Genomic DNA, 13,638 nt, shown 5'->3' with positions numbered 1-13,638 from the left:
GTTTTGGGGCTTACGTGTGCTTGGGAGTATGGGGCTTCTCAAGTGATCATGGAGTGTGATAGTTTGGAAGCTATTCGGATGATAGAGTGAATTCAGGACGGGATGAACAATTCCACGATCGCTGCGCATGTTGCAGCCTTGCTACAACGAAGTTGGCAGGTTCAGTTTCGACATGTTCATCGTAGGGAACCGAGTTGCTGAAACTTTGACGAAACTTACTCGAGGGTATGATTTGGAATGATGCTTGTGGTTCACTACTCCTCCGGATGCTCTGCTTCATTTGCTGCAGGAAGAGAGTGTTGCTGTTCATGTCTTTTAATCTTTAGATTTGTCCATTTCCCTTGTTCACCAAAAAGAAAAACGTTAACATCGTGATTAATTGCTCATTCTCGGAATTGTCAAGAATAAATTGTTCCTCCTTTTTGGAAGGACTAATCTGCTAGATTTTAAAATTATAAAGGATTTAAGAGGATTTTTTACCATTTTATTTGTTTTTAATGTTTGCGGAAAAAATAAAATAGAAAATTGGAGGATAAATAAACATACACTAAAATCTGAAACGTGAAATTATTAATTGAATTAAACGACAAAGTTTGGGCTAAACCCTGCATTTGTTTCTCAGACCAGTGGCTTTCGCTCATCTTCAAGTTCCACAATTACCACTTCATTGTACGAGGTTTTCGGATGCATGACGTACGCATTCGAAGCCGGAATCTTCGGCGCCGGTTTATTATCCGGCAACGTCTTCATTATGATTCCCATGGATATGAGCAGCAGCCCCGATCCGTGCTGCTCGGTTAGCGGTTTCGTAAATATTATGTATGACAGAAACAATGTCACAGCTTTTCTAGCAGTTGTTATCTGCAGGCAGGCACGATAAGAACAACTAGTAGTTAGAGCTTAGCTGAAACATTCATGAAATACTCGAACATCGATCTCTTTTCGAAAATCGGAACAGATTACTATGAGTACTATTACCATTGCAGTAGTAGCCGCACCAAAGATGGCAATGAGGGATAGAACGGAAACTTGACCGACGTATGTGGCCATGGCTTCTAACACTAACACCCCGTACACATACGGATGCTGCGGTTCATCGACATAAACGAAACACAAATTGTTAGCAACATGAGATCATGATAAAAATCAAAACACTTGAATGCTGATAATTTTTTTCCTATAAAATCTACTGATATCCAAAACTTCCTATGACTGATATAAAGAATGATCATGGTAGCTGTTCAAATAAACTTGGCCATGCGCAATTCATGATCGATTTCCGGTTTTTTGTACCCTGGTTTTAATTGAAGTAGAACCATCGATGTTCAACACTAACTAGAATGACCAACTATAATCACATCATATATTTTTACCTGATAACATGCATTCCAAGCACTAAAGAGTTCTCTGGTTAGAATCATCGGTAGAAGTAAGAACGGAATTCCGACAACCGTTGAGCAGAACAACATCTCCGTCTACAGAAAAGAATGAACAAACATGCATAGACATGAAATTGTCAAGTACATTAATGGTGAATGTTCTTGTTTCCAACAGGTTTCAAGAAAATTCCAATGGCAAACCTGTGACGTGCCCGGATTGACGGTGAAAATTGCTTCTTGAACATTTCCAAGAAAAGCATCCATAATTAAAGCAGCGGAAATCATTATAACACCGAAAATGCTAAAGTTTGGCGACGTCTGAGCATCCGCTATGGTGAAAAGGATGAGGCCTATCACAAGAAGCAATGCAGAGATGTACTCATGAATAGGATATTTCCTTCTCAGGCTAGGGATGAAGGCGCCCATAATCATAACAGGAAGAACCTAAAATTCGAGTGAATGATTATGGTAGCTTCGGATTGGACAAGCTTAATACTAGAACGTAAAGAACGAATCGAAACAAGCCGGCTTTACACAGTTTGCTCTGAGTGGTTTACCTTTGTGGATTTAAACATGATTTGTGCAGGGTAGTTAAGGTAAGCCAATGAACCCTTGGTTAATCCATGAGAACCCATCAGAACAGCCGACAGTTTCACATATGTTCTCCATGGATTCACCATATGTTTTGTGGTGAAGCCTTGCAGCCGTATAAGTACCAGGTATATGATTCCTTGTACGAAAGTAAAATACCATCCGTAGCTGAAAACATTTGTTTCATATGTATATCAGTATATGTATATGCATATGAATACGTATATGAGCATCTGCATGTGTATAAAATATGGGAAATATGTGATGAATGTACCTGAACTGAAGTCTGTTATATACGTATTCCTACAATGAAGCAAACGAACACAACAATCATCTGATTAGTTTAATGCCAAAATTTTCTTGGCAATCAAACACAGTGAAGCCACAGGAAGAAAAGCAAGGCATGCATGACTGGGAATCGATCAAAATGAAATGAAATGATATTGAGAACGAACCTCGCAAACACCATTAACAAGGTAACCAAAGAAGAAGAGGGATGAGCAAATGAGAAACTGTTGCCATTTTGGTCTGTCTGTGAGGGAAATCCAAAACAAAGACCTCACTTGATCCTCGTTTTTCATATCTTCCAAACAACTTATCGTTTAAATCTACCAAAAGATTCAACCCCTGGAGGAAAAACACCCAGAAAACGGATGGAAAAAGGGTCTTCAGATAACGTTTTTCTTCTTATTATTGTATAAACCTGGGCTGAAACTCAAGAGAAATGGTGGATTTTTGTTATGGATAAGGAGAAGAAGGAAAGCATGAAAATGGGATTTCCCTTCTCCTTCTTGCCACTACGAGGATTGGTTAATGGCAATGCATCATATTTATGGAGGAAGAGAGAGAGATTTGTGGAGCAGAGGCTTTTGTGCTTCTTTCTCGCCATGGACTTAAAAAGTGGAGAATATTTGGGAAACGAAACCGAAATAGCATTTGACTTCAAATTCAGCAAATGATTCACAAACTGAAATGTGTGTTCATAATTTCCTTTGATCACTTTGTCAAAGCATGCTGCAAATCTCTTCGCCACCTTTTCCGCCCTTTTTAGTCTTTGCAAGAAGCTGATCTTAGAGGCACCAGTTGAGAAGCAAGAGTTACCAATTCTGACTCCATCAATCTGAGTCGGGTTAGGATCGGAAAAGTGCCCATGTTTTCTAGGGAAATCCGGAATATAATTGCTTGCAAAGGAAGGAACGGGCTCGAAAGGCACAAGAATTCCGATATGCAGAGGCAATTTATGGAGCAAGGTGGGTTCAAATGCATGGACATCAGTGGGAGAGGATTGATTAATTTGATGTTTATTCCTTTGGTTCTAACATGCAACTTGAAATTCTCTATAGCAGGCATTTCAGTGGTCAAAAGATTTATCAGAATTCTGAATTATGAACGACGGGCCGGACCAAGCTCAGGTTGAGCTATGATACTATTGTCATTTTTATTTGTTCAAGTACGACCCAACCTAAAATATAAGACTCAAAACTTACTGAAATGTGAAATCCAGCCATTTATAAACAATTAACAAAATCTCAAAACGGTGAGAACAAAATCATCATTTTTTATTTCACTCATTGAATGGTAGCACAATGCCTAAAGGAGGATGCTATGCCAGTCAAAATCTTGGCTCGAAGCTACCTATAGAGGGCATGCATTAACCATCCAAGATGGAGGATTACATAAATACAGCTCTAGAGCCATAAATAAAACTGTGGAATCATTAACTTTATTGCTCATTGTTGTTGGGTCTACGATAGGGCATGAATCTATGATCTTTAGCAGCATTCTTCCTTCTCTTTTTCTCGATGAAGGATTCAAGTTTTCCGGATGCCTGATAATATATCATCAATATAGTTAATTAGTCGAGAGTTTGATGTCATAGGGAACATGTTTAGATTACAAGATATGGCAAATAGGTACCTTGAGCTTTTTATACTTCTCCACTAGCCTTTGCTTACGAATTTCAGCTGCAAAGAAGTGATCCAAGTTAGCATCCGTCAAAATGGATTCATAGGCATAATCAACATGATGCAACATTATGTGAAAGGTTAAAAGGCTAACATAATAACAGTTTGCACAGCTTCCTATATTATAGTTAATAGTTACTAACATACGATTTTCTTACTTGATAAGAAAATCTATAGTGAGAAGGAGAGGATTCGTGACATTACCTTTCTTAAGATAGAAAGGGCGCTTCCCATGCTTCACTGCTTCTTTTTCTTTCTTCTTGTGTGCAGCCAGAATCTCAGCATCAGTATTCTTTGCTGACTCGAACTTTAATTGCTTGTCCTGATATGTAATACAATGTCAATAAGTTGATCGGGAGGTGCTTTGATGTATCCAGATTCCAGAGGCCACATCAAAGACCCTGGTTTATAAACATGATGTAGACTATAGTAATTTCGATTGATTAGATATATACTTACAATCCAAGAAATATGGTTCTTCAGTTCACTAATGACTTTTGGGTCTTTTTCTAAGTCGTGTCCGCACCTCCTGTCATATCGGGAAAATACATTGTTGGAAAATGACAGTATAAACCCAAAAAAGAGGTCAAATAGATAAGAATACCTCTCTTTCAGCAGGTAGATTGTTCTCAAACAGAAAATTATATCTTTTTCTGAATGTGAAAAAAAAGATCATCATCATCAGCTGCACGCTAAGGAAAAGTCAATATGTCTACAACAGACATAATGCGGAAAGTAGAGAGTCACAACCACCGACTTTGACGCAATCTCAAGTCTCAACCATCAAATGCTATCTCAATCAAGAGGTTGAGAAATAATAACCCAGATCATTACTTACTGAACAATTATGGGCAAATATGAGATACAGTCACATGGTAAACTAGACTACAATCAAAGTAAGCTCCATAGACTGGTAATCATTAAATTTCATTGTAATATTTGTGGTGGATTCAGTAAAATAATGTATGAAGCTCAACCGACCAATCAAAAAGTTGTCCTTTAAGATCATGTAATAGATTACTAGTGACTAAAGACAAGCACAGCGGCACAGGTAAGAGAACTCAACATGAAAAGCAACAAATGACATCAATGTAAACGATTGAGAGATAAAGAGAGAAGAGTCTAACCCATCAACATCAAGTTTACCACATAAGGATTCAAAACGGGGGTCTCGTGCCACCTGAACATAAAGAAGCAAACAGATTTGGTTCACCATTGAGTGTTTTTTATTCTTTTTGTTACTGAAAACAAGAACCAGAAAGCGATACCCATCCCCTCCCCCAAAGAAAGAGGAACTCAATTATTGTGATTTTCCATCAGAATCAATGCTACAATAACTGGGATTGTGCATATAAACCAGCAAAATAACATTATAAGCAAAAATTATGATTGCCACTTGCAAGCAAATCATATTAACATCAATTATAAGCACAAAAGCCGAAAACAGAGAATCCATGACCATAAATCATAAGACCAACTTAAATAGTTTAAGGTAAAATTATAAGCTCAGATAAATGGGACAGAATTAAGATCTTACAAAGCTAACCAACCCAGCACATAATTCCAATGAACATCAATTTAGGCAAGCAAAACTACAATTATACTATTCAGCATGTTAATTCTTATTGCATTCAAAACAAAAGCCAGATCTTAAAGAAACAATATTTACCTTTTTAGGAGCTTGAATAACCTGTCTAAATGACCTCACTGGTTTGTTGCTACTGAGTTCCTTTGGCCTGCACAAAACACAAATCAAAACCCGAATAAAAAACAAAACTTGCCCCAAATGGAAGCCAAAAACATCTCCACAATTGTAAATAAGATACCTATTCTTGTTATCACGGCGGTGTTTGGCATCTGAACGGGGTTTACGAGAGACTGAATCGGTGCCGTCGGCTCGTGCATTTTGTAGCTCTTCGAATGTAACTTCTGCTAACTCACGCTCTATCTCTTCCTCCTACAAATTTCTCGAAACAAAAAATCAATATAGCCAATTGAAAATCGGGAGAAAAAGATTTTAAGCTATGGTAAAATAAACCCACTTCGTCAGAATCAATGGAGTCGTTAGATTTCTCTTCGTCGGATGAAGATTCCATCTCTTCTTCTTCACTTTCTTCGAAGTGGGTTTTGCTTGAAGTTGCAATTGAGTTAAAGGGTTTCTTCATTTTCTCAATCTTAGAATGGAAAAAAGAGAGTTTGAAGTTCAAATCCAATAGAGAGTTTGAAGGTCTTCAAAAACAGGTTGGGCTTCAATGATTTATTTTGGGCCAAAACTATGAAATGTAGTAGTTAGCCTTCTTTGAGAGTAGGCCACGGTCGGATCGTGAGAACGTTTAAGGACCGATAATATAAATTAAAGTTAAAAATTAATTGAAATAAACGTAATCGAAAATGTGATAAAGAAATATAATATTTTTAATTAAACATAACTTAAAATATTATATTATTTTTAATATTTTCAATTGAACCTAAAATGTTTTATTCTTAATAATCGAAAATATTATATTTTTCATAATATTTAGGTTCAATAGAAAATGTTAGAAAATATCATATTATGTTTTTCTATCACATTTTCATTCTCGTCATTTCCGTTGTTTTTAGCATTAAATCAAATTATCGTATTGCAAAACTATCATATTAAATTAGAGTGAAGTGTATATGTGTATATATATATATATATATAAATTATGTGATTAGTACCTAAACTACTAGTTTTAATCTATTTTAACATAACGTTTAGTATTTGTTTCATTTTTAGGGTAAATAAAAACATTTTAATTTCAAATTCTTTTTCTATACAACGTGATATATGATTACAAGTAACTAAGCATCTTAGGTGACCTAAAATATCGACATAAAATCACTGTTTTTCAATCCCTTGTTGATTTCTTCCATATCTCCTCAAGTTCCCTAGCAAATGCCTTTTTGTGCTCTGGTTTTTGCTTTGGCGACGGTTTCTTAGTATAAGCATCCTTGGACCACCGTGTTGGCCGTGGAGTTGTGCACGATAGCATTTTTGTGCTTACTGGGTATAGATTCATGCCGGAGGTGCGTGTTCGATATTCCATGATCGTCGATGAAGACAAGGAGGCTTTTGTTGAAGTGTCGCTGCTTGAAGACGAGAGAAAATAACCGTTTGAGAATATTTTTTGATAATTGGATTTGTAACGAAACAGCTTGTTAGATATTTTAGTTTGTTCGTAATTCTTTTATCATTTTATAAAACGTCTGGTTTGATATAAACAATAAGTTTTTATGAAGATTATCGAGTTATTCGTTTGATAGTTTTGCTAATTGTGGTTTAATTGTAAAATATGTGTCGACTATTTTAACCCTCTATATGATTGGTTATTCCAAATTCCTACATTGATTAATTCTGAATAAAATTCCAACCAAACAGCACCCCAAAGTCACTCGACCGGCCGACTCGAACAAAGCAAGCAAAATAAATCAAACAGGAGATTTATCTCTCTTTGTAGATCTGAAGATTTTCTCTCAGATCAACGCCGATAGAGTTTTATTCACCAATTTCTCCGATGGCGCTGGTCTGCTGCTCCTTTTTGTTTTTCATGTTGATCTCTCTGTTTGTTTCGTTCGGTTCTGCGGAGATCCGTTTCACGGAGTTTCATCTCCTTCATAAAACGCAAGAAAGCAAGAATGCTTGCATCCAAAGCTAACCGATGCAAGGAAGGGCATGCACTCATCCACCAAGACAATAAAAGAAGGCTATCCCATTCATAAAACGCATTAACACACAATTCCATCTCCTTCGGTTGACTCATTCTAGGGAATTGACGCTGCCTTCTCACCTCTCCCTGGATTCTCAAACCATGAGTTTGTATTTGTAAATTAACAACCAAATGCAACGAATTTAAAAGGCAACACAATCAAAATCTCCATTCTTCCGACTGACCTCCACCTCTTGTATGAAGAGTCCAAGCTTCTGGAGCGGAGGGGAATATGTTAAAATCTTCCTAACTTCCAACCAGGTGGGGGAAACCCCAACTCCCCGATGCATAATGCTTTGAGGTTTGGAACATTCTCAAAGGTTCATCGGAAGGGTCTTTGAGTGTGTAAGCTGTATTATAAATCGAATGTATTCACGAGAGATCAGATACAAAAACCCTTTAAATCGTTCGCTACCGAATTTCGCTTTCAAAGGACTCAGAAGACAATGATTTAGGGTTTTGGGCGCTTTCATGCATACATATTAAAGTTAAGATTAATATCGTTTTCTAATATTATTTTTATAAATATATTATATATTTATTTTTAGAAAACAAAATATTATTTATACCCGAATTCCTGATGTAGTATATATAAATTTTTATTTTTGATTTCATACATGAGATATATATGATCACAATGGATAAAAAAATCTATTTATTTAGACATTATAGTAAAATTAACTTTTAAAGTTTTATTTTTTTTCTCAATTTTACAATTGAAGATTTTAAGTTAAAAAATAAATATTTGAAAGTGTTTTAATCTTAAAAAAATAAAAATTATGATAATTTTAAAAAATAATTTGTTATATATATTCTATGAATAAACTGTATATATTGTAAATATTTGTTTTATTTTTTTCCCATGGTGAATTGCAAGAAAACAGATGTTGTATGTGTTCTTTCCCATGGTGAATTGCAAGAAAACAGATGATGCATGCACGGGAAGCAAAAGTGAAGGGGCCGGGATGATAATAATGAGATGATGATGTTCATTAGATGTTGTATGTGTCATCTACCTTGTCATATATATATATATATATATATATATATATAAATTAAAAGATGGAATGAGCAGAGCATATTGTAATTAATCAGTCTCATGATCTTTAATTTACCAGAAAGTTTCAAATCATGTCCAGATTAGTTGACATTCATAACACCGTTCGAAGTTCTCAGTTCTCAGGGTTCCATCGAAATCTATGTACTGAAAGTAGCAAGGATGAACAAAAGATGATTCATACGGTGATGAAGACGCTGAAGCCCGGCAGCAGAGGAAGACGATATAGTCTAGATCAGGATGAGCAGCATGGGAAACATCTTTACATGGCTGTGTATGTTTTGGATATATATAAACTCGGTACTAGAATTGGTTCGGAGCGAATGATTTAGTACGAGGGGAGGCGAGGAGCCCGTGGCCGAACCGGGGTCTTTGATGGGCTTACCCTGATCATACACAACAAAATAGGTTGCTTAAAACACAATGGATGAATATACTTTAGGGAGAGAAACTATGGCGAAGGAAAGAAACCCGAAAAAGAAATATGCATATCGTTTCGATAACTGATGAGAGAATCAGGAATCTGACCTTATAGGCAACGATCCCAGAACCACGCCACTAGAGTTGAGAGCAGCAATCGCGCTTTCCGCCTGCGTGTGAACACAAGAAGATAACAACCAAGTCTATTGTTGCATCCATTCTTTAAACTCCGATCGAAACTAGGATAGCATCTTCGCTAAGTCCATGTAGGTTTAATAGCCGAAGAGAGGCAACTATCAAGAAATAATTCACGATATAGTTTCCCGTATCGTTCGAAACCACTTTCATTAATTGCACTTTGATAGTAATAAACACACATCATTTTGTTGATCAACGGTGTCTTTTAGCATATTTTGCTAGTTGCAGTATTCGGCAAAAAACTACTCCGTTATTCCGAAGAAAACATTGTCATTTAATGCAATACCGACTACACTGCGATGCAAATATTAGATGGATGAAGATGAAAAACAGTTACCATTACAAACTCGACAAAGGCAATGCTAGTTGAATGCTGATAATCCCCCAGCAACCTCAGGCGATAAACCTAGACCGGTCAAGATGTCCCTTTAAATGCATCCCCGCAATGTATAGAAGAAACAGAACTCGAGAGTCGATAGAAGAACAAACCTCCCCACAGGTTGTTTCAAAGAAGAGTTTAACATCAGCTTGAGTAACCTGCATTGTGTAGATTCGTTAATACACATAAAGGTTATCTGAAATCAGGAATTCATTATTCATTATCAAGAATACAAGAAGTAAAAAACTTCTCACCTTCTTGTCGATGTTTGTACAGTAGATAGTTCTTGCACACATCTGCCGTTCATCTTCGTTCTGAATCGAAATAAGAAATGTTTAAATGGCTGAATAGATAAAGATTCCAAGCTATCAACATGTTCCGGTACACAAATCAGTGACAACAAGCCTGACCCTTGGCAAAAATGTCAGGTTCACTGGTGCGATAGCTGTTTTAGATGGCATAACCTTAACTGGATAGAACCCGAGCATAGTCCCCGACAGACTCAGTGCAGCTTGCGCACCTTCTGCACCGTCACAACCAAACCATCAAGCATTAAAGAACATAAACATCATATTTACAGTTACATTGGCAATCCCCTAAATAGATAATGCATCAACTAACCACAGTTGAACATCACCTTCTTCGGTGAACTCAATAAAGGCAAACCGAAGTACAGAATTAGGATCACCACATATGCGACAGTCAACCACCTTGGCAAGAAACGCTATTCATTCAGACAGACCGTTTCGACGAAAACAATAAAGACGAGCGATGAGAATAATATCACCTGCCCACAACTCAGAAACAAACCGGCAAGTTGCTCTTCAGTGACCTGCATTCCCAACAAGCAAGACACTACATGAATCTAAATACCAAGAGAAGATAAAACAGAAGCAACAAAATCGATTTTCGGCATCCCTACAAAGCTGAAAACGCTGAACATATAATACATATATACCTGGTGATCAATATCAGACACATAAACAGTCCGACGGATAATCTCTTCTCTCTGTGCCATTTCAACTTAACCAAACCCATCAAACAAATAAATTTCATTTCGATTTCTTCCATCAACGTAACTTATAATCTTCATTGGTAAGTGAAGCAAAGAAGAAAAAAACTGGGTTTTTTGTGGCATACCCGTTTACCAGCACCATTGCCATTAGCATTGCCATTCCTCGAGATGTTATTGTTGTTTTGCAAAACAACCTTGTTGGTGTAAAGCCCTCCATTGTTAACAAGTGAGTGAGGCACAAACTCCTCAGCCATGGGATTAAGCTTAGAGAACAGTTCTTGTAACTCTCTGATGTCTCTCTTGAAGCTATCGCCGAGCTCATCGTGACCGGCGCCGCCACTGCTCCTCTTTAAATCGCCGCCGTTGGGTCCACCGGTCTTGTTGTACAGCCCTTGATTGTCCTCGTGGAAGCTCGGGTAGGATCTTGACTGAACAAGGTCTTGCTTTGACTGGTCCTGCTCGTTTGAAGCACCCGGGTCTTGGTTTGGAGCATTCTCAACTACCGCCATAGCCAGATGATTAGATAATTCCTGGAAAAACCAAACAAAAAAAGGACACCTTTTATCAACTGATCAAACAAAATCCCAGAATTTTACAAACCCAAGCATCAAAAAACGAGGGAGAAAGATCGATTTTTGAAATGTTGGGTAAGTAAAAATGATGGAACCCCTTTGAAAACTAAGCTAAAGCTACAATGATCGCCATTGATGACTTAGAAAGAAAAAAAGCCGACCTCGAGACAACTACGAATTACACGAAATTGAAATGGAAACAAGAGGAAAACAAAGTATGATAATAAAAGAAGGGGATTTCCATTTCTGTAATTCTTTTTCTTCTCTATGTCACAGTGTGGAATTTATGAGGAAAAAATAAAACAACAGATGATAAAGACTTCCATAATAGCTGAGCTTAATTTTTTAATAAAATATATTTTTTTTGGAAATATTATTAATAAACAAATAAATTTTCGGGTAAAGTACATAAATGGTCCCTAATTATAGGTATTACTTTACTGAGTCCCTCAACTATTAAAAATTACAAAATAATCACTCAACTATTCATAATGTTCTAAACTCGTCCCTTTCGTTAAAAAATCAACAGTCATCTGAGTTGGATGTTAGTATATTGATTGAGATATGATAGTCGTTTAAGTGTATGAGATCATATTTTATCGTATCTCAGTCAACAAGTTAATATACAACTCAAATTGTCGTTAATTTTTTAACAAAAAATGACGAACTTATAACATGATGAACAGTCAAATTATCATTTAGCAACAATAATTGAGAGAATTAATAAAGTAATATTATATAGTCAATAGACTATTTACTTTACCTTAATTTTTCCTCTCATTTTGGGTAAAGTACAATATATATCACTAAGCTCTTAGCTAACTTTCTTTTCAGCCATTTAGCATTCAAAAATCATAAAATAATTTTAACGATGTTATGATAATAAAGTTTGATAAATTTAGTGTCCAGTTTGTAATATTTTGATGATTTTAGTGGCTATTTTATTATAGATTGATAATGATCATTTTATAAATTCCAAAAGTTTAATAGTAAAAAAATCATTTGACATAGTTTAACAACCTCAAACGTACTTTAACCTTTTTCTTATGCAGCCATGTCTGAAAATGTCATTCACATGCAGTATGTATGAGATGATGTTTGTGGACATATCCATCATGCGTTTTGTTCTATAACGTGTTCCGTTTCTTTTGGCTTAGGGTTGATTTTTAGGATGTGTTTGGTTTGGGAAATGTGAGATTGTCATGAGAATGAAATTCACATTCTCTCGTTTGGTTGGTCGTGAATGTCATTCCCGGTAATTTTATATTACCAATAGTAGATTTTTTAGGGTATATTACCAGGAATGTCATTACCTCCTTTTCCTTAGGTATTGTTGGATTACCAGTGTTTTGGACTAAAATGCCCTTAAAAAATTTTCTTTTAAAATTTTTTTTATTATGTTATTGAATAATAAAAATTCTATGAATGTTAAATTATAAATTTATCATTAAACTATTTTAGATTTATAAAAAAATCTATAATTAAAATATTATATTAAGTTCAGGGGTTAAAATAAAATTTTACCGTTTCATTAAACCTTTTTATATTTTTAATTTTGTAAAAAAAAATATAAATTTTATTAATTTAAATTTTTTAAAAAATATATATAAATATTTTATAATTTGTTAAAAAAATAAATATATAATAAGGACAATTTGATAAAATATATATTTTAATAATCTTTTATTTCTTTAACCAAACACAATAATCTTACATTCCTACTAAATCAACCAAACACAAAATACAACATTCTCAATAATCCTATTCTCTGATAATCTTTTATTCCTACTTATAATTTTATATTCTAGGAATCATACGCATTTTTACTATTTATGATTTACTGAATTACCGTCGCTGTATAACTCTGTTACTTGTCCCTCCGTACTGTGTCCTGAATCGAAGGACAATTGGACAGGTGGAGCAGGGGCCGTTTTGGTAAATTTGAACGAAATTCTCGGAGTCTTTATTGAGAATCAAAAGTTGAATTTGGATTTAGGATTTTATTAATTAATCTGATTATTAAAAGTTATAAAATTTTCATTCAATTATAAGATATTATTATTTAAGTCTGTTAACTATTAAAATTTTTAAAAATAATCATTCAATTATTCATTGTGTTTCAAAATGGTCATTTTCCCATTAAAAATGATGGCACTTTGAGTGAGACGTTAACATGTTTATTGGTATATAATATAATATGATTTCAAAATCTCAAACGATTATCATTCACACACAGCAAGTTAACGTCTAGCTCAAACCGCTATCAATTTTTAACGAAAAATGACGAGTTTGGAACACAATTGATAGCCGATTACTATTTTATAATTTTTAATAA

The 13,638-nt window shown here is 35.2% G+C and overlaps 1 protein-coding gene and 2 pseudogenes across 1 annotated transcript; all 3 read right to left on the bottom strand.

Moving 5' to 3' along the window:
- Positions 1-595: 595 nt before the first annotated feature.
- On the bottom strand, positions 596-2,761 carry LOC120207047 (UDP-galactose/UDP-glucose transporter 2-like). The gene is made up of 7 exons (XM_039206568.1): positions 2,426-2,761; positions 2,245-2,273; positions 1,937-2,138; positions 1,581-1,823; positions 1,374-1,475; positions 979-1,086; positions 596-861 (listed from the first exon to the last, which is right to left on the bottom strand). The coding sequence occupies exons 1-7, from the start codon at positions 2,549-2,551 to the stop codon at positions 619-621; spliced, it is 1,053 nt and encodes a 350-aa protein (XP_039062499.1). The 5' UTR covers positions 2,552-2,761; the 3' UTR covers positions 596-618.
- A 721-nt stretch (positions 2,762-3,482) lies between these two features.
- Positions 3,483-13,638, bottom strand: part of LOC120207042 — a 30,865-nt pseudogene continuing 20,709 nt past the window's right edge.
- On the bottom strand, positions 8,939-11,576 carry LOC120207046 (annotated as a pseudogene).

Source organism: Hibiscus syriacus, unplaced genomic scaffold (genome assembly GCF_006381635.1).
Source record: "Hibiscus syriacus cultivar Baekdansim isolate YM2019G1 unplaced genomic scaffold, ASM638163v2 tig00014304_pilon, whole genome shotgun sequence".
NCBI lineage: Eukaryota > Viridiplantae > Streptophyta > Magnoliopsida > Malvales > Malvaceae > Hibiscus > Hibiscus syriacus.
This window is presented reverse-complemented; position numbering and strand designations above follow the sequence as displayed.

What these genes read in the sequence shown, in the direction of transcription:
- LOC120207047 (XM_039206568.1), bottom strand. Translation starts at nt 2,551, where the DNA reads ATGAAAAACGAGGATCAAGTGAGGTCTTTGTTTTGGATTTCCCTCACA. An exon ending in TCAATCCGGGCACGTCACAG is followed by an intron (nt 1,476 to 1,580) that starts GTTTGCCATTGG and finishes TCTTTTCTGTAG; the next exon opens with ACGGAGATGTTGTTCTGCTC. An exon ending in GTGCGGCTACTACTGCAATG is followed by an intron (nt 862 to 978) that starts GTAATAGTACTC and finishes GCCTGCCTGCAG; the next exon opens with ATAACAACTGCTAGAAAAGC.